General features: G+C 25.4%; 4 protein-coding genes across 10 annotated transcripts in view; 3 read left to right on the top strand and 1 right to left on the bottom strand.

Annotated features, from left to right (window-relative positions):
- The first annotated feature begins 1,726 nt into the window (after nt 1–1,726).
- On the top strand, nt 1,727–8,755 carry LOC122856602 (tyrosine 3-monooxygenase). Of its 2 annotated transcripts, XM_044158309.1 has the most exons (6): nt 1,727–2,249; nt 5,682–5,793; nt 5,888–6,013; nt 6,107–6,163; nt 6,474–7,293; nt 7,643–8,755. In XM_044158309.1, the coding sequence occupies exons 1-6, from the start codon at nt 2,181–2,183 to the stop codon at nt 8,166–8,168; spliced, it is 1,710 nt and encodes a 569-aa protein (XP_044014244.1). In that variant the 5' UTR covers nt 1,727–2,180; the 3' UTR covers nt 8,169–8,755. The 2 variants fall into 2 exon arrangements, with proteins under 2 accessions (XP_044014244.1, XP_044014245.1); XM_044158310.1 differs by lacking the exons at nt 5,888–6,013; nt 6,107–6,163 and having other exon boundaries at nt 1,804–2,249.
- On the top strand, nt 8,520–14,744 carry LOC122856603 (ras-related and estrogen-regulated growth inhibitor). Of its 4 annotated transcripts, XM_044158312.1 has the most exons (10): nt 8,805–9,670; nt 9,741–9,845; nt 9,922–10,596; nt 10,766–10,916; nt 10,972–11,310; nt 11,938–12,051; nt 13,594–13,650; nt 13,915–13,988; nt 14,078–14,344; nt 14,431–14,744. In XM_044158312.1, exons 6-10 carry the CDS (start codon nt 11,955–11,957, stop codon nt 14,584–14,586), a joined length of 651 nt encoding a protein of 216 aa, XP_044014247.1. In that variant the 5' UTR covers nt 8,805–9,670; nt 9,741–9,845; nt 9,922–10,596; nt 10,766–10,916; nt 10,972–11,310; nt 11,938–11,954; the 3' UTR covers nt 14,587–14,744. The 4 variants fall into 4 exon arrangements, 3 of the variants coding, with proteins under 3 accessions (XP_044014246.1, XP_044014247.1, XP_044014248.1); XM_044158311.1 differs by lacking the exon at nt 10,972–11,310 and having other exon boundaries at nt 8,520–9,670; nt 14,431–14,662; XM_044158313.1 differs by lacking the exons at nt 8,805–9,670; nt 9,741–9,845; nt 9,922–10,596; nt 10,766–10,916; nt 10,972–11,310 and adding an exon at nt 11,842–11,871.
- Nucleotides 14,459–16,020, bottom strand: LOC122856604 (general transcription factor IIE subunit 2-like). Of its 2 annotated transcripts, none has more exons than XM_044158315.1 (5): nt 15,855–16,020; nt 15,463–15,727; nt 15,176–15,385; nt 14,758–15,107; nt 14,459–14,575 (listed from the first exon to the last, which is right to left on the bottom strand). In XM_044158315.1, exons 1-4 carry the CDS (start codon nt 15,914–15,916, stop codon nt 14,790–14,792), a joined length of 855 nt encoding a protein of 284 aa, XP_044014250.1. In that variant the 5' UTR covers nt 15,917–16,020; the 3' UTR covers nt 14,459–14,575; nt 14,758–14,789. The 2 variants fall into 2 exon arrangements, 1 of the variants encoding a protein (XP_044014250.1); XR_006374151.1 differs by having other exon boundaries at nt 14,461–14,575; nt 14,731–15,107; nt 15,855–16,019.
- A 1,949-nt stretch (nt 16,021–17,969) lies between these two features.
- Nucleotides 17,970–24,727, top strand: part of LOC122856605 (glutamate receptor 1-like) — a 55,587-nt gene continuing 48,829 nt past the window's right edge. The window contains exon 1 of one of the 2 annotated variants that reach the window (XM_044158316.1): nt 17,970–18,290. In XM_044158316.1, the coding sequence (XP_044014251.1) occupies nt 18,206–18,290 (85 nt within the window). In that variant the 5' untranslated portion in view covers nt 17,970–18,205. The remainder of the gene's footprint in view (nt 18,291–24,727) is intronic. The other variant, XM_044158317.1, reaches the window with a different exon arrangement.

The following is a 24,727-nucleotide window of genomic DNA, read 5'->3' on the forward strand; positions in this document are numbered from 1 at the left end:
AAACTGTCAATTTAATGTCAAGTCCAATATCATTTTTCTATTTGCAAATAAATTAAATTTTATTTGTTAAAAAGTCAGTCAAATTTTCAAATAAAAAATACTTTTTTAAATAATTTCAAACTTGTCTCAATTTTTCAATTGAAATTTCTAAGAATTAAACAAGTTGCATAAAAATGAGAAAAAAATAATTAAATAATACATGCGAATTAACAGAGTAAATAAATTAAAATTAATTTAATTTTTTAATTAGTTGAAAATAATGGATAATTAAATTCCAAAGATCCTGGTAGCTTTGATGAATGAATTAATTTGAAAATGATTTGATTTATGTTATAAATAAATAAATAAAATATCAAGGCTAATTATTTGTTGAATGTATGACCCGGGTCCATTGACTGACATGTCCCGCTGGCATACGTGACTCACCTATCATCAGTTAATAATTATTTATTTATTATTTATTGTTTTTAATATATTATATTATCTTTTATTTGTCATTGAGAAAAAAATATCCTTGTTGCTAATTATAGTATCATCATTTGAGCTTTAAAATTTGTGATTACAGTTGCAGCAATATCAAATGATGTATCAATCTTATTTTTCAATGTTAAATTCAATTTTATTTTTTATAACTGATAATGTTTTTGCAATGAAAAATATATTTCTTTTCATCCCTTGAAACATCTGTATATATGTATATATAGTTAAAATGGTATTGTTTTCGAATTAAAAAATTAAAATATCTCATTTATGATATCATTTTTTTGAATTTTAAATAATTAATTTGTTTATTAATGATATTGTTATCCTTTTATTGATTTGTTGAGGAAAAATTTTTCACAATTAATTTAAAAAAAAAAAGTATAAATAACTTTCATTCATCATTGGATTGTTTTTTAACATAAAAACAATGTTTTTCAATTAAAAATTAGTTTTAAAAAAATTAAAATTTCTTGAAATGTCTGGTTTTTAAATAATTTAATGAAGTCATTGTTTTTCACTAAATACGTAGAAACAAAAACACGAGGACAGTGAATGTGAAAAAAAAAAAAAAAAATCGAAATAAATTTCGAAATATAACGCAATAAATAATTAATCAGTGCAAATATATAAATCGAGAAAATTTTTTTTACATTAATTTTGATAAATGAATGATATTTAAAATAATACAATTATGTAAAAAAAATTTAAAAAATAAACAATCACGTAACAATTGATTCAATGTCAAAAATCAAATTAATTTTCATTTAATTAATTTAAATGATATTTTTAAAGTTTAATGTCAATCTACCCCTTGGAAACTTATATAAGTTACTTTTATTTATTTAATTAATAAATAACAATAAGAAGAAAATAAAATAAATGATAAAAAATTGTTGCTAAATATTTGTTTAAAAAAATAATAAATAATTTTTTGTAAACAACAGTATTGCAAATGTAATAATAATTCAAGAAAAATTATAATGACATTGATTTGTCATTATTACTATCACAAAAATTATCTTTAATTAATAATAATTAATTTAATAAAAAAAAAAAAAATTATTGGAGGCTCGAAAGATTAAGGTGTTGAAAATAATATATATATATATGAAAGTGAATTTTGATGATATCAAAGTTTATTACATGCGTGGTATGATGATCAAAAAAAAACCCCCGCTTTTATTTATTGTTCCCCACTTTGTTAATAATCATACAATATTATTTTATTTTCCCCTCAGTTTGAGTGGGTGGGGGGCACCCCTGACCCCGAGATGAAATGGTGAAGGGAGGCAACGTTTATATGCTGGAGCAATTCGCCCCAACGTTACATTCGCTCGTTCGCTTCGCCAAAGCAACACACACGAAATCTTAGCCGTGAGAGAAAAATCAAAGAAAATTTTAATTAAAATTTCCAGTGTTTATTATTTCATTTATTTCAATAGAAATTTGATTTTATTGACAGACAGAATTTCATAAATTCTGTGGTCTTATTTGCCGATTTTATATTATTTTATTTTAATAATCGTGCAAGCTCTGGCAAAAGTTTTCGTTGTCCTAATTTATTGCAAAACAAAAAATTTAGGACACTGTGAAAATTGACATTAATTAAAAATATTTTAAATTTATTTTTCAAAATATAAATTTACCTGTGTTCTTCATTTTGTGAAGTATCAATTTGAAAAATTTCAAATACAATCATGATGGCAGTTGCTGCAGCTGAGAAAAATCGCGAAATGTTTGCTATTAAAAAATCTTACAGTATCGAGGTGAGTTTTTTTTTTAAAAATAAATAATAATAAATTTAACAACTACATACTATTATTTGAAAAAGAAAAAAAAAAATTGGAAAAGTATCGAGTGGAAAGTTGAGACATCAAAGAGAAAAAACAAAAAGAAATAAAATAAAAAAAAAAAAAATATCTATATACATAATAAAAAATGTCATGATTGAGAGATCTCACTTCTCATTTCTGGTATATCTCGTGACTACCGGTCTGAATTTCATCATTTCCGAAAAAAATTACATCAGAAAAAAAATTATAAATTTTATTAAGACTTTCGTTGGTATTTGTTCGCACGCTTCCTTGTCACGTCCGCACAAATATATTTTGAGCCAAGTGAAATTCTTAGCTATCACATGACAAGAAGATGTCTTGACGATTTATTTTGCCGATCAGCTTGACAAAAAAAAAATCATAATAAAAAAAAAAAAAAACACATTAAACACCATGATGTTCGGAGAAAGTTACGCGATTTAATTGTCAATATGTTGCACAACGACCTTGCAAATTAAATTTTTCTTATAATTTTTTCCAATATTGGCATAGGGCCATTATTATTGCTAATTTTCAAACGAAATCATTAGCCTCGTTCTAAATTAATCAACGAAAAAAATAAACCATCCAATAAAATCAAATAAAAGCAAAAATAATTGTTATTAAATTTGACGAGAGAAAAAAAATGATTTATTTTGCATTAAAAAAATTCCATGTTAAATTCAAGTGTTTGAATTGACCATGTGATAAGTCAATGATGAAATTAAATAAATTGCGTCCGTGAACCACAAAAAATTTGAATCCCTGGCCGTGAATTTATTCTCATTTTTATTATCTGTCCGATAATTATTTATTTATTTATTTTTTTCTTTCATCTCAGTAGCCACGATAGCTGTCTTGTATACCGCGCAACTTGAACGGTATTATACGACCTCGACTTTCTCCGCATTATATACAAATTCTAGTGATGGTTTTTATTTGATTTTTTAAAAATTTATTTAACTTGTTGCAGCGTGAATGTTCTAGAGAAAAAAAACTCGGTGAAATTTTGGAAAATTATCTAGTAAAAATAATTAAAATGATGAATTGAATTTTGAGAAAGTAGTTTTGTTATTTTATAATTACAAATTGGCAATGTTTATCACATATTATTATGTCACAGCAGAATCAAGTTAAATAAACGGAGATATTATTTAATAGTTTGAGTAGTAATTTAATAGTAATTCACATTACGAACAATGTCTTACCATATAAATTACACCAAGCATAAAATAGCAGTTTAATATATAAGTCTTGTTAGATTTTTTTTTTTTTTTCTTTTAATTATTATGATTATTTAATTTTTTTTTTTTTTACCTGGTCAAAGGTAAAGGCGCAAATAGAAAGTAAAAGAAATTAAAATATAATTTCCTTAAACTCTGAGGCAAGAACAAAAAAAAATATTTAAGTAAAAAAAAAAAATATAAATAATAATAATAAATAATAATAAGGTGTCAGGTGATGGTATTACTAGGAGAGAAAAAAAAAAAAAAAAAGCTCGAGGCCTTGTTCGTATTAATTTCGAAGGCGATTGGAAATCATTTGAAAAATATTTAGCATAAATATGAAAAATCAAATGGTTAATTAAAAAAAATGCAACAACTTTACAATATGTATATCAATCAGCCTCTGCATCGGTATTATAATCACAATTTCGAAATAAATTGTCCTTGTTGGCATGATAATTATGAATAAGTTATAAATATATAAAAAGTGATTGTAAAATTGTAATTGTAAAAAAAAGTCATAGCGTGAGTCCCTGAGTTTGCATAAATATAAAAAATAAAAAATAAAAAAATACTATACACACAACGACCGTTATAAATTAATAACATAATATATTATAATGTTTAACTAATAGGAGGCTCGACACATTAAGCCATCTGTAACTTATCCTATCACACACTATATTGACAACGAAATAATTAAATATTAATAAATTAATATGAAAAAAAAAAATAAAAATAACACATAAATCCACTATGCTAATCGATGCATTTAATTGCCACATTAATAAATTCATCTAATATATTCATAAATAAATTTATCTTATATATTGTATAAATATATTCATATACGTAATGAAGATCAGAATAAAGCTGTGCTCCCTATTTTGTTGTTATATAATAATTGTTTTCGATTTTTTTAATGTCTTACAAATTAATTAGTCTACAGTGAGTTTTTATCATGACAACAATTATGATGTATTACGTACACACTATATTGTCACTATAATTTAGAAAAATGGTCAATCTAAATAATATAGATAAATTAAATTAATAAGATAATATAAGAATAGAAAAAATAATTGTTAAATAAATTAATCAACAAAAATAAATAAAATCAAAATATTAAGAAACTAAAACAAATCAGATTGCCTAGACATTTAATTGTATAACCATGCTATTTATAATTAATATTTACGTTTTTTCTCGCATATCTTCAATTAATGATATCTCAAATTACTAAATAACATTGATAAAATCTCAGCTGTTAATTAGTTATCAACAATATATAAGTATGTATGCTAATAAAAAACATAAATTGCTAACGATTAGAAGAAATAAATTAATCAAATATTACAATATATTTGCATATTGAAAGTATCAACAGAATAATGTTTTTTATCATGCGTAAATTGCTAGTTATAATTTGCTTGATCATATATAAATTATCGTTATTGCTGTTTTATAAATGTATTAAACAAAATGATTTAAATAATCAGTTAAAAAGTAATACGAAATATTGATTTATTTCTTGAACAAATCTAATAGAAATTGATATCAATTGAAGTATAATATTCATCTATTTTGATTTGTGTATATAATGAATTCAGGGTTATTATAATTTTTAATTAAACTGTAATGAATTTAATTCACACAGTGAGTTTTGATCATAACAAGTTACTATTTATTTTATTTATTTATTTAATTAATTTGCTGTGTCATATCTGAGGGGGTCAATAGCGTGTAAAATCATCGGCCACTGGATCAAGGCTTTTTCATGCAACAAATATTTTATATATACGCATCCCATACCTGGCAATAAATATATAATAAAAAAATAGAAAAATATCATTTTCTGATGCAATGATTTTGCACACTCATCACTTGTCTATCCGCCGGCAAAAGTACTTGGCCCACTTTGTCATACGTACAACTTCATACGGTGTTGTAAAAAAAATAGAAAAAAAAATAGAACTTGTAAATTACAAATGACATGTTTTTATATTGTCAAATATCAAATTTAATAAAGGAACACGTGGAAAAGACAAAATTAATTTCCTCAGTAATTTCCTTTAGCTTTACTATATTACTATTAAATTTTAATTCAGTTGAATGACTTTTCTTTATAAACAAACGGATGTTCTTTCAATTTCCACAGAATGGATATCCATCTCGTCGCAGATCACTTGTTGATGATGCACGCTTTGAAACACTTGTTGTTAAGCAGACAAAGCAAAGTGTACTTGAAGAGGCACGTCAACGAGCAAATGGTAACATTTTTAATTTTCATTATTTAATTTAATTTAATTATTATTATTTGCATGACGCATGATTTTTTATTATTATTATTTTGATATTGTAAAGATATAGACTCAAGTTCTGATCCAACAACTTGCATTCAGCAAGATCATGAGGATACATCATCATCATATACATCATCGAGTGACGATGAACAAGCTGAAACACTTAGTTTTGCTGCCAAAGAAGGAGGTAATTTAGATGTTGTTTTATTATTGTTTTAATAATTACTATTATTATTTGGCATGAGTGTTATTTGTTGTTATTTTTAATGTTAAATTATAGAAGCCAAAGCTGATGCTTCAAGTTCTGATGGTGAAGGAAAACCTGATATTGATGCTGGTAAGTTTTGAATCAATAAAATAAAAGTATCTTTTGGTTAAATTTGTCATTTGGGGTGGTGTTGAAAGACGTTTAATGGAGGGTGTAACAACTTCCATTGTCACCACAATTCACTAAAAAGAAAAAGTCTTGAAAGAAATGAAAAGAAAAAAAAAAAGAAAAAAGTCTTTACTAGCCATTTCCGCTGACTTTGAACAGCCACCCACAATAAAGTCATAAAAATAAAAAAAAGATAAAAATTCAATTGTAAAAAAAATTGTTTTACTATATAAATTGTAATTTGATGCCATTATTTTTTTTTTGTTTAAAGATTATGGATTGACTGAAGAAGAAGTGGTTCTTGCCAAGACAATTGCTGAAAATCCAGATGGTGATAATTCAGTACAAAAAGCATCATTAATGTTACGTTTACGTGATGGAATTGGTTCACTTGCACGTATATTAAAAACAGTTGAAAATTTTAAAGGTACAGTAACACATCTTGAATCACGTTCATCACGTAAAGAAGGTGCACAATTTGACATATTAATAAATGTCAATATGACACGTCAATGTCTTCTTCAATTAATTCGTAATTTACGTCAAAGTTCATCACTCGGTGAAGTTACATTACTTGCTGAAGATTCAATAAGCATTAAAAATCCATGGTTTCCACGTCATGCATCTGAACTTGATAATTGCAATCATTTAATGACAAAATATGAGCCAGATCTTGATTTAAATCATCCTGGTTTTGCTGATAAAGAATATCGTTCACGTAGAAAAGTCATTGCTGAAATAGCATTTGCTTATAAATATGGTGATGCAATACCATCAATTCCATATACTGAAACTGAAAATGAAACATGGTTACGTGTATTTAACACTGTTGATGATCTTGTACCAAAACATGCATGTATTGAATATCAACGTGTATTCAAAAAATTACGTGAAGAAAAAATATTTGAACCACACAGAATTCCACAGCTACAAGATGTCAGTGATTTTCTACAAAAAAATACTGGTTTTACATTACGTCCAGCAGCTGGTCTATTAACTGCTCGTGACTTTTTATCAAGTTTAGCTTTTCGTGTATTCCAAAGTACTCAATATGTCAGACACATCAACAGTCCATATCACACACCTGAACCGTAAGTTTTATTATTATTATTTTTATTTTATTTTACAATTTACACTATATAACCATCCGCTAAATTCATGAATCAATAAATATATTTCATGTGTTGGTGGGTGGGTGGGTGTCTGTGTGTCTCAATGTAGATGATGGTAGTAGTTGATGGGACACTATAGGATTTTAATAAAATTATAAGAACCACTCTGATGCTTGTAATGAAACTCTAATTGGCTTTTAACTACACGTCGACATTGATAATTAATTTAAAATCTTGTAGTAGTCTCCTTATTTTATTATTCATCATGAAAAGTATATTTTAATTTTTCAATTTAAATAACAAAAGGTGTTTCATTTTATTTTTTCAGTGATTGCATTCATGAATTTTTGGGTCATATGCCACTTCTTGCTGATCCAAGCTTTGCTCAATTTTCACAAGAAATTGGTCTTGCATCATTGGGTGCATCAGATGAAGAAATTGAAAAATTATCAACAATTTATTGGTTCACTGTTGAATTTGGTTTATGCAAAGAAGGCAATGAAGTTAAAGCATATGGTGCTGGTTTATTATCAGCTTATGGTGAACTTTTACATTCATTGAGTGATAAATGCGAACATCGTGCATTTGATCCATCAACAACAGCAGTACAAACATATCAAGATCAAGAATATCAACCAATATATTATGTGGCTGAAAGTTTTGAAGATGCTAAAGAAAAATTCCGTCAATGGGTATCAACAATGTCAAGACCATTTGAGGTCAGGTACAATCCACATACACAATCTGTTGAAGTACTTGATACTGTTGACAGACTTGAGAGTCTTGTCTCACAGCTTAATCTTGAAATGACTCATCTTACAAATGCTATTAAAAAAATTAAATTACGAGTGTAATTTATTTTGCATATTTTTTTTCTTTTTCTTTTTTTTATCTAAAATGTTTCGGGTTAAACAAATTCAAAAGAAATAGAAAAAGAATTTAAAAAAAAAAAAAAAAAAAAAAAAAAACACTATTCCCTCCGAATTATAAATGAAAGTAATGTTTTTTTTTTATTTTTTAATTATTATTTGAGTCATTTCATTTGCATAATCATTCGTTACCATGTTATTCTTGTATAAAGTTCGTCATTCGTGATTCTAGTTATTTATTAAATTTATTTATTTTATTTCCAATTTTTTTACTATCAATTAAAATATTAAATTGTTGGTTTTACATTTATCTGAATTCAAATTGTCTCATTACATTCGTTAGCAAATAAAATTACAAAAAATTAAATAAGCATAATTATAGCGTTGAGATGAACTAAATTCTTGGCGAAGCGAGCACTCAACGATTTAAATTGCTAATGTTTTTTTCGATTTAAAAATTAATTTTTCATTTTGAAAAAACAAGAGACAATTATTCAGATACAATGTTAGGCATTTGAAGATTGACATAAAATATATTGGAAAAAACAAATAAATATTTATATATACACCAGGTCCGTTGATATTATATCATTTTATTATTTTATGATTTTTCGTCTAACAAATCATGCACAATTAATAATATATACTCGATTATTATTATTATTATTATTATTTAGATAAAATAAATCCTGCTATAACTCACTAATAATTAAATTAAATAAAGCGGGTATTATTATTATTATTATTATAATTATTATTTACTTATTACATTGAGGACTGTGAATTTATCTAAGTGTTTGGATTTTTTTATAAAATATATATATATGTATTTTTTTTTTGTTTTTGATTATCATGAAGAAGAAATGTTATTGTGCGAATTATTGTTAATTGATTTATATTTTATTTTTCTCGGCAATTAAATTCAACTACTGCTTGCTTTCTTTTTTTTTTTTACATTACACTTGCTTGTGCACAATTTAAAAATGTTTAGAAAAATTTGATGATTATATAAATATTAAATAAAAAATGTTAATGAATTTTAATGTAATATTATGTGTACACACTTTGCAATGCACGAAGCAAATTAATAATTATTTAGATTGTTGTTGTCGTAATTAAAATGAAAAAAAAAAAGAAAAAAACAAATAATATACATTTGTTTGTATTAGATTGTCAAATACAAGAATAAATATTATATTGTATAGATAAGTAAATAAATAATTAAATAAATCAACATGTAAAAAAAAATGAAAAAAAAAAAAAAAAAATGTTAAATTATTTAAACCTTTATGCTTTTTTTTGTTCCTCTTTTGTTTATAATTTATAATTTTATTATCTCGAATTATTTATGACGTTTTATTTAAATCCAGGTTAATTTAAATATGTTAAAATGATTATTTAAATTATCAAGTTAATCATGAAATTTTTGTTGTTTCTTCCTAATTTTTTGTTGAATAAAAGTATCGAAACAGCATTAAGTATATTCAGTAAGATATTTATTTTATTATTTATATTTATTTTAATTTCTATATTTCGAAATATTTATTATTTATTCAGATAGTTATTTTTTTGTGGGAGGCTGGATGAGCTGTGCTAAATTTTCCATTTCGATATTGACTATTTGCTGTTTTGTACTTTACTACATTCCAGTATCACGTTTATGTAAGTATCATAATTTTTATCATCAAGGTTAAAATAAATCAAGGTAAATTAATCAACAACAATCATAATTGTTTAGACTTTCGTAAAGGATGTTATACATTTATTGATTACACAGCAAAAAGCTTGAAATCAGCACTAGCTTCATCGGAAAACGAATTTAAAAACATGCAAGACGACGATAATTACTATTTGCCAACAAGACAACAACAACATTTAAAAAATATAAAATCTAAAAAAAAACCAAGGGTTCAAATATTATATGAAAATAATGTAGACAATAATTATCGTGATTATGAAAATACTGAACAAAAATTGAAGCAATTAAATTACGATTATAAATCAAATAAAAATATAAATGGAATAAAAATTGAAGAAAAACTTCGTAAATTAAGAAGAAGAATACGTTCAATATCATCAACTCAAGATCAGTTGGATCGTGAAAAAAAAGAACAAGAAGCTCTTAATTTAATTGAAGAAATATTAAAAAATACAAAACGAAATAAAACAAGACACCACCAAAAATACCAAGACTATTCTGATAGCAATGTTAATAAAAAAGTTGTTAAAATAAATGAAAATAATTTACGTAAGCTTATAAAATCCACAGCATCAAAGAAGGAATCACATTTGCCGATTAATGTCGATGACTTACCCAAGCAGAATCTTGAAGAAGAATTTAACTTTGATGTTGGTGGTGATGGTGATGATGATGATGATGATGATTCCTTCATGCAAACTCCAATGATCACAGGTAAAAATATAAAATAAGTTATCATTGCAATACACAGATATCCCAGCATGTTACAATCTAAAATAAAATACACATATATGCATTACTAATAATAACAACAACAATGATGATAAAAAGTAAACGGTAAATGTACTTTGTTAAAATACATATTTAAAAAAAATATTTTTAGACAGAGTAACGCCAATATTGACGAGTGTATTTCATTGGATATTTGGCACTGGATGCCAAAATGTTTGATGGAATTAAAAAAGTATCAAACTAGTTGATGCAGTCTATATAAATGAGCACATTGTGAGACAAAAAAAGATTTTACATCTTAGGTAAGTTAAAAGAAGAAGAAGAAGAAGAAGAATAATAAAAATGGTTTATTAACAGACTACCAGTATGAGACAGTCGTGCGCGAGAAACCAGACAAGATACAACATTCACTTGCTATATATATATGCTTGTATATGAAAATTTTTATTTTAAATTCATTACCAATGCAGTTTTAATAAAAAAACACATGTGACCTTATTTATTCATTTGTTATTCAATTAAATATTTGCTTTTAATTATTATTTCGTTAACTTGTGCATTAACTGTTTGTTTATAAATAAAATTTATTATTGTTTTTTTTTTTTTTTTTGATATATATAAAATATAAAAAACACAATATCATTTAACGAGTGAAAATATTTCTTTAGTATCATTTCAATTATTATTATTAATGAGGTAAGTCAATTTAGTGTGACTTTTTTTAAATGATGATTATCTGGTTTTTTTTTGTGCGTTTATAACGGTATCATATACAGTAGAATATTATTTTAAAGCCACACGTGAATTAAATTTAATTATCTATGTAAAATTATTTTTATCAGAGAGTCAATTTATTACGGTGAATGAATTTAATTGTTTTTTTTTTTCTTTTGCATAATATACCTATGTATAGTCGTAATTTAGATTTTTGTTTTTATAAATTCAATTGCATTAATTGTGAAATAAAAATTGGGATATTTTTTTTTCTTTTCAATATATATACCTTGTGTTGCGAATTTTAAATTTTGAAAACACGTGTGTCCCTGGCATCATCACTGAACTTGCACTTTGATGCACCTCGCAATAAAATGCCAGATGATTTTGATACAACATGGCTCGTTGACAAATTAAATCCTCACTAATAAAATCTAAAATATAAACAATTTATTATTAATTTGTAGATTTTATTATTTTTTGTTTTTTTATTTTTACAATATTATGATGATGAAACAGTTGGTTCTCTTTAAAATCCAGCTGGTGAGCATTAAATAGTACAAATAAAATTATTTATTTTTAAATATATTGAAATGAATTTTATTTCAGCAACAAATGTCAATAGCATGACGTCCAATGCAATACGTGGAATTAGAAGAAAAAAAAGTTCACTGACAAATTGTTCACTTGCTGTTATTGGAGCTCCAGGTGTTGGAAAAAGTGGTCAGTATAATTATCATTTATAAATTAATTGAATTAAAATAACAAGAATTTATTTGACAACTTAAAATCAACAAGATATATAACGAAAACAATAAATTTATCAAGTCTATGTTTAACTTTTTTTTCTTTTTTTTTTCTTTCTCCTATTTTTATCTAACACGGAAATGTGAGCATTACTTTTAGAACGAGAAAATTAAGTTGAAAAAACAAAATAAAAGTGTGAAAAATAAAAAAAAAGCTTTGAGGGATTTTTTTTATTTTTTTTTTTTGTGAAAGAAAAGAAAGAGAATAATGGTTAAACTCGATAAGTTATGGCTCGTGAATTATATGAAAGTTGGTGTACGAAATGTGCCGACACGACCAACATCCAATCGAACATAAAATTTAAAATATTTTTTCTCATATATGCCGGAAATTTGGCGTAAATTAAATATTATCCCCAAGCCAAAATGACTTTCAAGTCCTTGGCACTCTCATAATTTTTTAGTGTGTGTGTTTCTCGTGATCACGGTCATCACTAAATTAACTTGATCCAGATTAATAACACTCGACACTATTTATAAAAATGATTTAATACCTTAACAATAATTATTTTTAAAATTACTTTCTTTTTTTTCACCGATTAATTTTCATTTAAATTCATTTTCGACAGGCAATAACAACCAGTTGAAAATGAAAACTTGAAAAGAAAAAAAATTGTTTATTAAAATTATTTATAAATTCAATTGAAGCAATAAACAAGTGTGGGAAATGAATATTGCAGTAACGACATAAAAACATCAGTCGATAGCAAATCAATCTTTCAGAGATATATATATATTTTTTTTTTTCTTTGAAGAATAAATAATTTAATACACCAGCTGCTGCAGAGTTGAATTCATGGCTATTTATATGCGTATTAACTCAACTGGCCCCTGAATCTTCATCAGTTTTAATTTTAATTTTAAATAAATTTTGTTAAATTAACTAATATATATATATATATATAAATTCTCATTGAGTTTATCCACAACAAACTGTTGGAGAAAAATAATTTATATTTTATTAACAAGAAGACGAAGAGACAGGTCGGTGATAAAAATAGTTGACACTAAACAGGTCACTCTTCATATTGACTTGAAAATTTTTAAATCACATTCCACCAATAATTCAAATATATAATCAACGACTTTAAATCAACAAAGCAATATTTTTTTTCTATTTATTTTTTGTTAAATAAAAAAAAAAGTCTTGATTGTTCTTTTTCTTTTTTTTATTGTCGAATCTATTGGAATTACATTTGATGAAATTTCAAAGAGAAAAAAATTCAAAATAAAATAATAAAAAAAGTAAAAGATTCTCGATAAAATCTTTGACTTTGTCACATATCTTGAATTTTTTTTAAAAATGAAATTCATTAAACATTTTATTTCCGGATTTAAATTTTATTTTCAAACTTTTTCATCATCTCGAGGAATTTATTGGATTTAAAAAAAATAAAAATCCACTTGGTGTAAGTTTTTTGTTATCAAATTACTAAAATAAATTTAATAATATTTCTAGCTTTAACGGTGAGATTTCTGACGAGACGATACATCGGGGAATACGACCATCAACAGGGTAAGTTTAAATATCCAAAATAAAAGCATTTAGAGCTGAAGAGCATCTAGATACAAGTTTGGTCTTTGCTTGTTTTTTTTTTTTTTACCATGCATACTTAAATGTCTGGTCTATTTTTACACCAGTAAATTGTGACACTGGACAAACATACCATTGATTCAGCGACAATAATATTTTAAGCAATAACACGTGTTGTCAAAATGAGATTTAATTATTTTAAAACGAGTAGATATATTTTTATATATATATTTTTTTTTTATTTAGAAAATAGATACAAGCATGAGGTGTTAGTGGATGGAGAGCCAATTCTTTTTGAAATTCTAGACTCTTGTCCCAAGGTAAAAAAAAAAAAAACTGTGTTGTAAAAATGATATTTTAACCAAGTTAAATTATGTTGACAAAAAAAAAAAATTATAATAATAATTAGAGTGAAGATGAAATGCCAACAACAGAGACACTTCAATGGGCAGATGGTTTATTATTGGTCTACTCGATAACAGATCGTGGATCATTTAATTTTGTAAGAAAAGCTAAACAAGCATTGGCAGTTGCTGATCCAGAAGCAGCAATGCCACTTGCACTTGTTGGTAACAAAGCAGACATGGTACACTTGCGACAGGTCAGCACTGAAGAGGGTGAAATATTGGCTAAAGATTTTGAATGTTGGTTCAGCGAAGTGACTGCTGCAGAACAAGTAATAAATAAATAAAAAAAAAAAAAACAAAAAATACCTCTTTATGACATTAAATAAATGAATGATGATTTATTATGATCCAACAGGTTACTCAGGTTGCTGATGCCTTTCATGATCTTTGCAGAGAAGTTCTGGCTGCTAGACGACGAAATAAACAATCTCTTCTTGATAGAATGCTGGGCAGCAAAGCCACAAGAGCATATTCACGAGGAAAAAGTGATTCAGCATTACCTAAAGATTGAAAATAAATATAATCATCAAAATAAAAATATCTATTTGTACAGACTAATTTACAATTATAAAAAAAAACAATTTAAAAATAATTTTAGAAATTTATTTTATAAATTGAAAATCTTTATTATTTATCTGAAGAAAAAAAAACAAACCAAATTGTTAGCTAGATGGTGTCTTACAATATTCATTGATGATTTATTTATTTATTTTTTTACTTGGCCTCATCATAATTTTCCAAGACATCAGCAAGATGATCATTGTCTCTTGGTTTTTTCGGCACTTTACGTTTATTTGATTTTTTACGTTTCATTGGTGCTGATTTTTTAGGTCCATGATCTCGCATAGATGTTATACCTTGTTTATCTAAATATTCATCAATTTTTTCATCATCCATTCCATCAACAGCAACAGATCTCCATAGTTTTTTAAATTCATCATCAATTTCTAGCTGGGCTGTTTTATCATTGTAAAATACTATTTTTTTTTTATCCAATGGTCGATTTATAAATATAATTTCATTTTGTAAACCCTGAAATAATTAAAAACTTGCTTGATAATTTGTTTTTATTTTTTTATCTTTAAATTATGATGACTTGCCTTGAGTGCTTTTTCACATTTTGGTAAACTCTCTTGAATCTCCTCCAATAAAATTCCACCAAGACCTTTCAAATCATGTCGCTTTAAAAGTCTTAACAATGACTTTTTATCTACAAGTTTAAATTTTGGTTTAAATACATATTTATTACTGTCTGTTACTTCAATTTTTGGATTCTGTATTAAAGCTTCAGCTTGTAGCCATATTTTAACCTTAAGAAAAACAAATCAAAGTAGTTATTTTGTGTACAAGTTGGACAACATGATAGAGTTTTGATTTTGATGATTACCTTTGATCCAACATCAAGTTGCTTAGTTTCATCCAATATTTCATCAATTGTTAGTCCATGATTATCACCCTCTAGATATTTTGTTTTCATATGGTTAACAATTTTAGCAAGTACAGCAAATTTATACTGGGACGTACCAGCCATTGATTTATATGAACCCACATCATGCTTGACTGTACTTGATGGTGTTGATATTTTATGTTTCTTTTTAGCTGGTTCATCTCGAGTTGTATTTTTTTCTGGCTCTTTTTTTTTTCTTTCTATACTGATTTAATCAAAATTTATCTATTATTATATTTACATAAATATTATTGTGAGGTTAGGATGATGTTTTGAAGTGTCAAGTGTCAATGTTTGTTTTTATTTATTTTTTTTTGTTATTGTTTACTTACGCTGGTGTTGCTAGTGCTCTTCTTTTGAATAATTCACGTTCTCTCAATAATGCTGGATCCATTTTGATGGATAAATGATTTCTTTAAATTATATTGTTAATGTAATTTTTAATACTTGTTAAAATTGTTATTTTTATTATAATGAGTGAGTGAGAGAGAAAATGAGAGAGAGAGAACAAAAAATTTCTTTACCGATAGTGAAAAGTTAATGGTTATGATTTTCGTCACTAGGTGTTCAGTTTTCGTGTTAACGGTATTGCGTCATTTTGTGTTGCTCCAAGCTGCTCAAAAAAAATTACATTCAACTGATTTTGCTTGTATAATAAATATCTTTTTAATTATTAAATTGTCTTCTCTGGATCGAGGAAATTGTGGCGAATTGATTGAATATAAATATGTAAGTAGTTGTTGATTATTGTAACAAAAAAAAATAGGCATTAAAAATGCCATGGAGCTTGAAAAATTAATTAATAAAATTACGAGGGAAAAACAGATAAATTACTCATTATTACTCATTTTTTCTTATTTTTGTTATTAATAAATAAATAAAAGTTGTTTAATTTTTTTTGCTATGAAAATCACTAGCTCAATTGGATTAATTACATTTATTTTGTTGCTAATAATTTTGTTGTCTCTAAAAAAATTAACTCTAAATAATTGAATGTTTATTGTATCAAACAGATGTCAAAATGGCTGAGTCCGAATACTAAATTATTGGCTAAATTTGCTTGTTAATTAATCAAAAACAATTGTTGACATCAAGACTCATCAGGAAAATGTCAAAAGTCGTGTATCATAATTGGAGATAATCATTCATCACACATTTAAAATAAATTCTAGAAAAAATGTTGTTAAGAGGAAGATTGAACACCTGGTGAGCTCTGTTGAATAATCATTGAAAGAAACGAATAACAACTGGTGGTGTGAGTTGACATACCAGAGTGAAGGCATGAGTAATCAATCCAAGAAAAGTCTTGGTGCCAGTGGAGCATGTCAAAGTTGTTGGATTGTCATTGACATGAAATATGGTAAGTGAATTATTTTGATGACAAGTAATTGTATTATGATGATAATTATCGAGATTAACATATTGCCAATGTTGCACTTGAGTTGATTGATATGACAACATAAATACACTGACAAAATAAATAATTACTCGTCTATTGATGATCATACAGTAGCTCTCTCAACTCAAGATAACTTGAAAATATTTATTATATAATAGCTTTGCTCGGTGGATTTTTATAGAGAATTAATAGTCATTTGTTTTACAATATTTTACAGGCTTTGTTTGCAGAGTGGCAAATATTTGGAAAACAAGAACGAATAAATTTGAACTTGGTAAAGTTGTCAAACATAAAGATGTTGACAATAGCTTTGAAATTAGCTGTGTCTGCTTTGATCTACATGGCTTTGCTGAGAGGAAAATTTAATGATTGAGCATATGAATAAAGGGTGAGTCAATTTTATAATTTAAATTTGTCATTTTATATTGGAGACGGATCACCAACTTGTATGTTTTTTTTAAAACATATTTCTGACTATACAATTTTCATGGAATATGTATTTAATTGATACAAATTTATTCTGTCATGAATAAATTTCAATGTGTTATTTATATATTTTTTTTAACTTGATAACGAGATTTAAATTATTAAAGCAATGGTGTTTGGGGGATCATACGTTTGATTGGTAAACGCATTTACTTGATCCTTTCGTTTGTTAGTATGAGGCACAACACACACTGTGTTGCCAGAAAAACCTCTTTAATCCTTTTATTATTAATTCATATTTATTATTTCAACAATCGACCAAAATTCTACATGAAAATATGAAAAATTATAAATCCACTTGTATAAACAATTGAGGGATAGATGATATTGAGTTGTTTTAGAAAACCAAGAGTTTAATTTTTTTTTCATATTCAAATTTTGAAAAAAAAAAAAAACTAATGTTGGTGAATAAAAAAGAAAAAATAATAATATTTTATGACAAAGTGAGGAGGTAAAATCGACGCGCGCTCGTGACTCGTTGACCGGGTGGTGGTGAAGAAAAAGTGGGGTGGTTTATATACCTCTCTCGAGTAACACGAGGCTTGTGAATAAGGGTGGGCTCAAAGGGGTGGAATGTTAGGGCGGTTCAAGCGGGACTAGTGAGTTCACGCGAAAAGCACCAGTCGACAGTTCGTGTCAGAACACTGTTTGTGAATGATCGGCTTGTTTTAACACTGAGGAATTGCTCTACCTCTGTCTCTAACGATATATTTTTATTATTTTAATTAGTAAACCATACCATTTATTTTTTTTTATTTTTTTTATTTTTTAATTAAATTTTTTTATCAAGTTTTAACAATGACAAGTGTTATTTTGTTTGTGATTTATGTGACAATTGTGTGTGGAATTTCTGCTGCACCGTCACCAGAAAAAATACCAATTGGTAAGATTTTAATTAATATTGCTTTTTTTTTTTTTTTCATTAATTAATAAAACATATATGTTATTAGATTTATTTTAAAATTTTTATATATATATTATTTATTTATATTTTTTAAAATTGAAATTAAAAATATAAAAATAGCTCACTGTCAAATGCGAGTTTATCTTGTATTTGTTTATCCTCCTTTTGGTATTTTATTTACATTGTTTAAACGAAGATGAGCTATCACAAGGTTCATGTATACATTGTAAATGTATTTGTGTATATATTTGCATCAAGTTTCTCTCTGTCTCTCTCTGTATATACCTGTGGAGATGAGAGTGCCTTTGAGAGAGCAAGTTGGTGTGGCTGTCAAGTGCCAGTGTGATAGGTTCCCTTTGTCCTTAACGCAATTCGCAAATGACAGCATCGTGCATATACCTGTTTCATAATAATAATTATTTTTTATTTGCTAGAGGAAATTATGAATAATACAATAGGTTTTAAAAAAAAGAGGTTGTGCAAATAAAAACAACGGAAATTACAAGAATATAAAAGAATACAAGAAAATGGAAAAATAAAGTTCAACCCTTTTTTTCTTTTTTTTTTTTTATATTGTCTTTTAAATTGGAGGGTGACGGTAAATGCATATTATATACGCGTGAAATAATAAAAAAATAAATAAGTTTGGATATACCCCTTGGGCGATAGAACTGAGATTGGTAAAGTTCTTCGTCGTGCAATACAAGTTTGAGATGTCAGCACGATTGCAAGTTACGTGAAAAAGTTGAACGGTTTTTTTTTTTTTTTTCCTCTATGTTATTGCCCTCCCTCTCACCCTCTTTTTTTTTTTTTTTTTTTAAATATATATGTAGTATATTTAACGAGACATTTAAATATGATGAGATCTTTTATTACACGATATAATTTTTTGAAGAATAGTTTATATTTAATATTTTTTTATATTTTTTACGCGGTTGGATCAGAGCCATGACAATCAACATAAAAATCTTTTTTTAAATTTTTTTATTATAAAATTTTTGTCAACTAAAAAAATAAAATAACTCGAATGTTTATTAGTAAATTTTCTCGTGTTAAAAAATTCCAATTATTATTTTTTTTTTTTTTCTATTTGAATATTAAAAAATTAAAAATCAAAGTTTGTAATTTAAAAAAAAAAAAATATACTTATATAAAAAACAAATATGAGTAGGTATATAATAATGATATTATGATAAAAGTGTTTAATGACCGTTATAATTATTGAATATATATATGTCAATTTTAATGGAAGATGAATTTTCTCTGGGGTAAATCGATCGTTGGCTTTTACTATATTCTCTCTCTCTCTCCCCCCCGTGCTCTCTCTCATTGAATATATATATATAGACGAATCAAATTTTGGAATGTTATGCAGTCATCTAGAGTGTAAAATCCAGTTTAGGATATATATGAGTGTGGTGGTGGTGGTGGTGGCATACAGAAAAGAGAAATACCTATCATAGATTTTCCAGAATATTCAAATCGTATAATTATTATTCGCGTAAGCGCATTAACGCGGTTGTATTATCACCTGGGCTTTTGAAAGGACTTGTTTCTCTCACACACTCACACATATATAAATATACAATGTTTTATTTATTTATTTATTTATACTTTTGTGACTGTTGCTTTAAATAATATAATTTCATATTTATTCATATTACAAGCTTTTCTTTTGCTGCATCATTCAAAAATATCATAATAATAATATTTGAAAAAAAAAAAAAAAAAAAAGAAACTATACGAAGGTTAAAAGCCACGAATGATTTTCATGAATGCCAAAAGCATCCGTGAAGGATAGTCAAATACACGGAAAAATAAAAGAAAAAGTACATATATGGGGATAGTATAATAAAAAATAAAAATGAAAAAGGGTCGTTTTTATAGAAATATTTTTCATCTCGCTTTGATACACATCTTGCAAGTCCAGTTGCTTGGAAAAATAATAAAAAAATAAAATAAAAATATATAAATATATATAAAAATTTTGCTTCATATATTCAAGTTTTTCTCGAGAAAATATTCCATATATATTTTCACCCTCTTATTCTTTATTATTGTATGTAAGGTTTATATCCACACTGTGTGTGTTTATACTTTGGCTATACTCTTGTTGCTCTTGCACTATATATGTTACATCATAATAGTAATAGTAATAGTTGTAGTAGTAGTAGTAGTAGTAGTGTTTATATATATGTATAATACATATATGCGTTAGTAGAGGTTTGTTGATAAACAAAATCCAGTATATGCAATATCAGCACGAGTATTCTATTGAGAAATATATATAGACAAGACCGACTTTGGCTTGTCATATACATATATATATATTTACAGTGTGTCTATGCACTGTGGTTAATTTAAACCAACTATGTATGACACTCGAATTTGCTTCTTAACCCAAATTAATTCCTGTACTTAATTAAATATCAAATTATTATCATTAAAATTGCTATATATATATATTTACAAAAAAAAAATTAAAACTAAAATAAAAAATTCATTTGCTCCAATTTTATAGATTATTTATTTAATTGGGGTTTTAAATCTACTTGTTAATAATATATGTATACATGAAAATTTTTTAAAAAACAACATGTACTATTTTAATCTCTTTATGAAAATGCTTTTTTGTTTTTTTTTTTTTTAAATTATTGATGTGTTTACAAAAAAAATTTATCAATGAATTAAAAAAAAAAATATACATTAAAAAATATAGCATCGTTAAATTTTATTTGATATCATGTATTTTGACGTATTTTTATTGTTTAAAAAAATAAAAAAAATACAAACTGCAATATCAATCCAAATTTATATATATAGAAGGGAAAAAAGTCGTTTATTTTCATTGAAAAGTCAAGGCGGAAGAATAGTAAAACAGACATGTAGGCGGGAGACGATCTTATCAAGTGATGGATTTGTTTCGCGGTCGTCTATTATTATTATTATTATTATTATTATTATTATTATTATTATTTGGCACAGGCGCCACATTTTTATTTTATTTTTTAACTTGTAAGAGTTTGATTGATATGTGCTTTTTCTTCTACAACTTCTCTTGTGTGAACTAGACATCTTTTTGTATATACATACATAAACAATTGTTTACATATACATGGTTTTGTCTTGATGCTTGTTATATAACCTACTATTATTATAAATATTTATAAACTCGTAAACACAGTATTATTATATTGTGTATTCACATGGTGTTGGTTTGTTGGAAATATATTATTAATAATTCGTGTAGTGTCCAGATAAAGATGTGCATCTCTTATATTTAATTCAACAATATTTATTTATCAAATTTATTGATTAAATTTAATAATATTTTATTGTTTATCATTAGATTATAGTTTGTAAATTAAATACAATAAATCAAATGTAATATAATAGAAAATAGTATGCTGAAAATAGTGGGTTGGTGTTTACTGTTGTATGCCATGGAATTTTCGTTGAAATCTATATAATAATTTATTGATCAAATGGTGTAATCGGTGGCGATCGTTTTCGTGAATGGTAATGTGATGCCAAAAGCCTCTTGTATATATCTATCTATCTATATCTATATATATTATACAATTATACATTGCCTCGGTTATTTCTATAATTGATGTATTGTTAAATAATGCTATTGGCATATTGAGATACAAGAAGCTAGATGACAAAATATATTTAAATTATTGCTGCCGTGTCAATTACAAATTAATTTTTTTTTCAATTTATTTGTTTAGTATTCTATATTTATATTTTATGTGTACATAGTGTACTTATCCAATCTTCTAAACACTCAACTTGAGGATCTGGTTGAAGATTTACAACTTTACAGCCACCATCACAGTTGCATCCAAATATATTGCAACTTCCTTGGCCACAATATCTATTTCCCATTTTAAATCCATTTTTTGATTTACTCCATTCAATTGGTAAAGAGTTGTTAAAATAAATTTCATCAATAAAACCTGATTCTCCACACGAACGATAGAAACAATCAAAGTCATCACACAATTTTCCTACTGCGTTAAAATTTTCAACATTTTTATTTGAAAGCCAAATTGGTCGACAACAGTTTTCACTATCACTTATCATTTTTGAAAGTCTCATTAAAAATGAATCTGATTGATATGAATATTCAATGGTCCATATTGATAATAACAAAAAATACATGCTTATTTTGTTCATTTTATTTTTTGTTAATTAATTTATTTAAATACTGCAAAGAAAATATTAAATTGCTAAATTATTAAATTGTAAATGTTTAAATTAAAATATAATTTTTAATTTATACTTACTTATATTAATTAAAATCTTCAGTATTTTTTAAAAATTTAACTATTCTTTTCAATACAAGGACAAATTAATTTATTGATAACTTGACGTGTTGTGTTTGAGACTCGAATGTTAAAGTGATAATTTTCACCGTTCAATGGCCTGAAACTAATTTGGTAATAAAAGAAGGGTTAATGACATTATTTTTTAGTTAAAAATATACACTAATAAACTTAAATGATATTTAAAATAAAAAAAAGAATATTTCTAACAATATAATTATCTATTTCCAACAACACAAAATTGATAAGCTCAAACAAAGCAAAGAATATAAATAAATTTTATCAAAAATGATTGTATTTTATCTTCATAAAATTTTTATCAATATTCAAACGAAAAAAAATATATAAACTTTTAATGAAAAAGAAATGAAATAAAACATATTGGGGCTTTTTTTTTTTATTTTCTATTTTGCAAGTATCAGTGAGTCCATCAGTGATATTGTATACTTGAAAATAATATTTGAAAAAAAAAAAAATGAAAAATAATAGAGTATTGAGTCGTTCACTTGAGTCGTTCAATAGATACAAAATGCCATCACCATATCAATGTGTGTGTCTGCATAAATATATGCGATATTGTTGCTACAATACCAAAGCATCATCATCATCATCTTGTGATGTGATGCTACTCAGTCTCAAGTGTATATATATATATACATATTATCGATCGATGCAGTCTCTTTACTCAGTGTACACCGAGACGTTTTCTTCATAATACTATGTACTCATATAATGCGTCTCCAATGTCCTCCAAGATATCATCTTCATGTGCAATATGATCACTTTTATTATTATTATAATACAAAAACAAAAAAAATAAATAAATTAGAAAAAAACAAAAACATTCATAGCATGATATTAATTTTCGTTAATTAGTAAATTTATAAAAGTAAAAAAAACATTTTTAAAATATTTTTTCCTATTAAAAATTAATAACAATAGCTTTTTTATTTGAAAAGAAGAAAAATAATCCTCTTTCAAGATACAATACAATTTTATTTTTTTTTATTATTTTATTATTTTGAACGTTTAATTTAACGTGTATATGGTTTTTTTTATATTTTTTATTTTTATTTCGTTTAAATTTAATAAGCATCGATGTTCGGTATATTCTTTCATTAATTTTTCTTTGAATATTGTGTATATACACTTGGGTATATTAAAGATTCCCTGGGTGATTTTTTTTTGAAAAATAAAAAATAACATGCCAAAGACGAGCCATGAAATGTCTCCAGTGTCACATATTTCTTATCGAAAATAATGTTACGACACACAGACACACAGATGTTGCAAATGTTAACGTTGATATATATTTTATTTTTCAAGAGAATATGTAAACGTGCTTTGAAAAATAAATATTGCATCATGTTTTCTGTAACTTGATCAATTTTTATTGCATTTTAATAATTTTTTCTTTTCACAAAAAAGAATAAATATACTTTTTATAAAATTAAATTTCTATAAAAAAATACAAAACAAAATAATTATTATACATACTTGGAGAATATCGTTTTGAATAATTCAATTCACATGAATTCACTGTTATCTCTTTTGGAAATTTTTATGTCGAGATATAAACTTGACAATTTTCAACAATTTTCAACGCTCGATTAATTCTTTTCTTCTGTCCTAAGCCTTTTTTAACTTTTACAAAAAAGAAAAAAAAAAAAAACAGTATACGTATATTATTTTATCATATCATCATCATCATTTTATTTTAATGCTTTTTTCTATTCCTTTAACTCAATGTGGAGAGGTATGTTTGATCAACAGGATCAAACATACTCAATTTTTTTCGAAAAAAATGCTATTCAATATTTTTTTTTATATTGAAAAAAGCTTGATTCTTTTATCCAGGGGCTTATTTTATTCCCTATCGATAGAATTAAATTTATTTGAACTTATACAATGATAGAATTTTCATGCTCAATCATCCTCATTATGTTATAATGAGACATGTATGAAATATATATAATTGCTCCAAGCATTTCACAAATAATTATTAAAAATATTATTATTTAGTAAATTATATTAGTTGAAATATAATAATAAATTTTTATTAATATTTAAATGAATTTTATTTTT

Source organism: Aphidius gifuensis, linkage group LG5 (genome assembly GCF_014905175.1).
Source record: "Aphidius gifuensis isolate YNYX2018 linkage group LG5, ASM1490517v1, whole genome shotgun sequence".
Classification (NCBI taxonomy): Eukaryota; Metazoa; Arthropoda; class Insecta; order Hymenoptera; family Braconidae; genus Aphidius; species Aphidius gifuensis.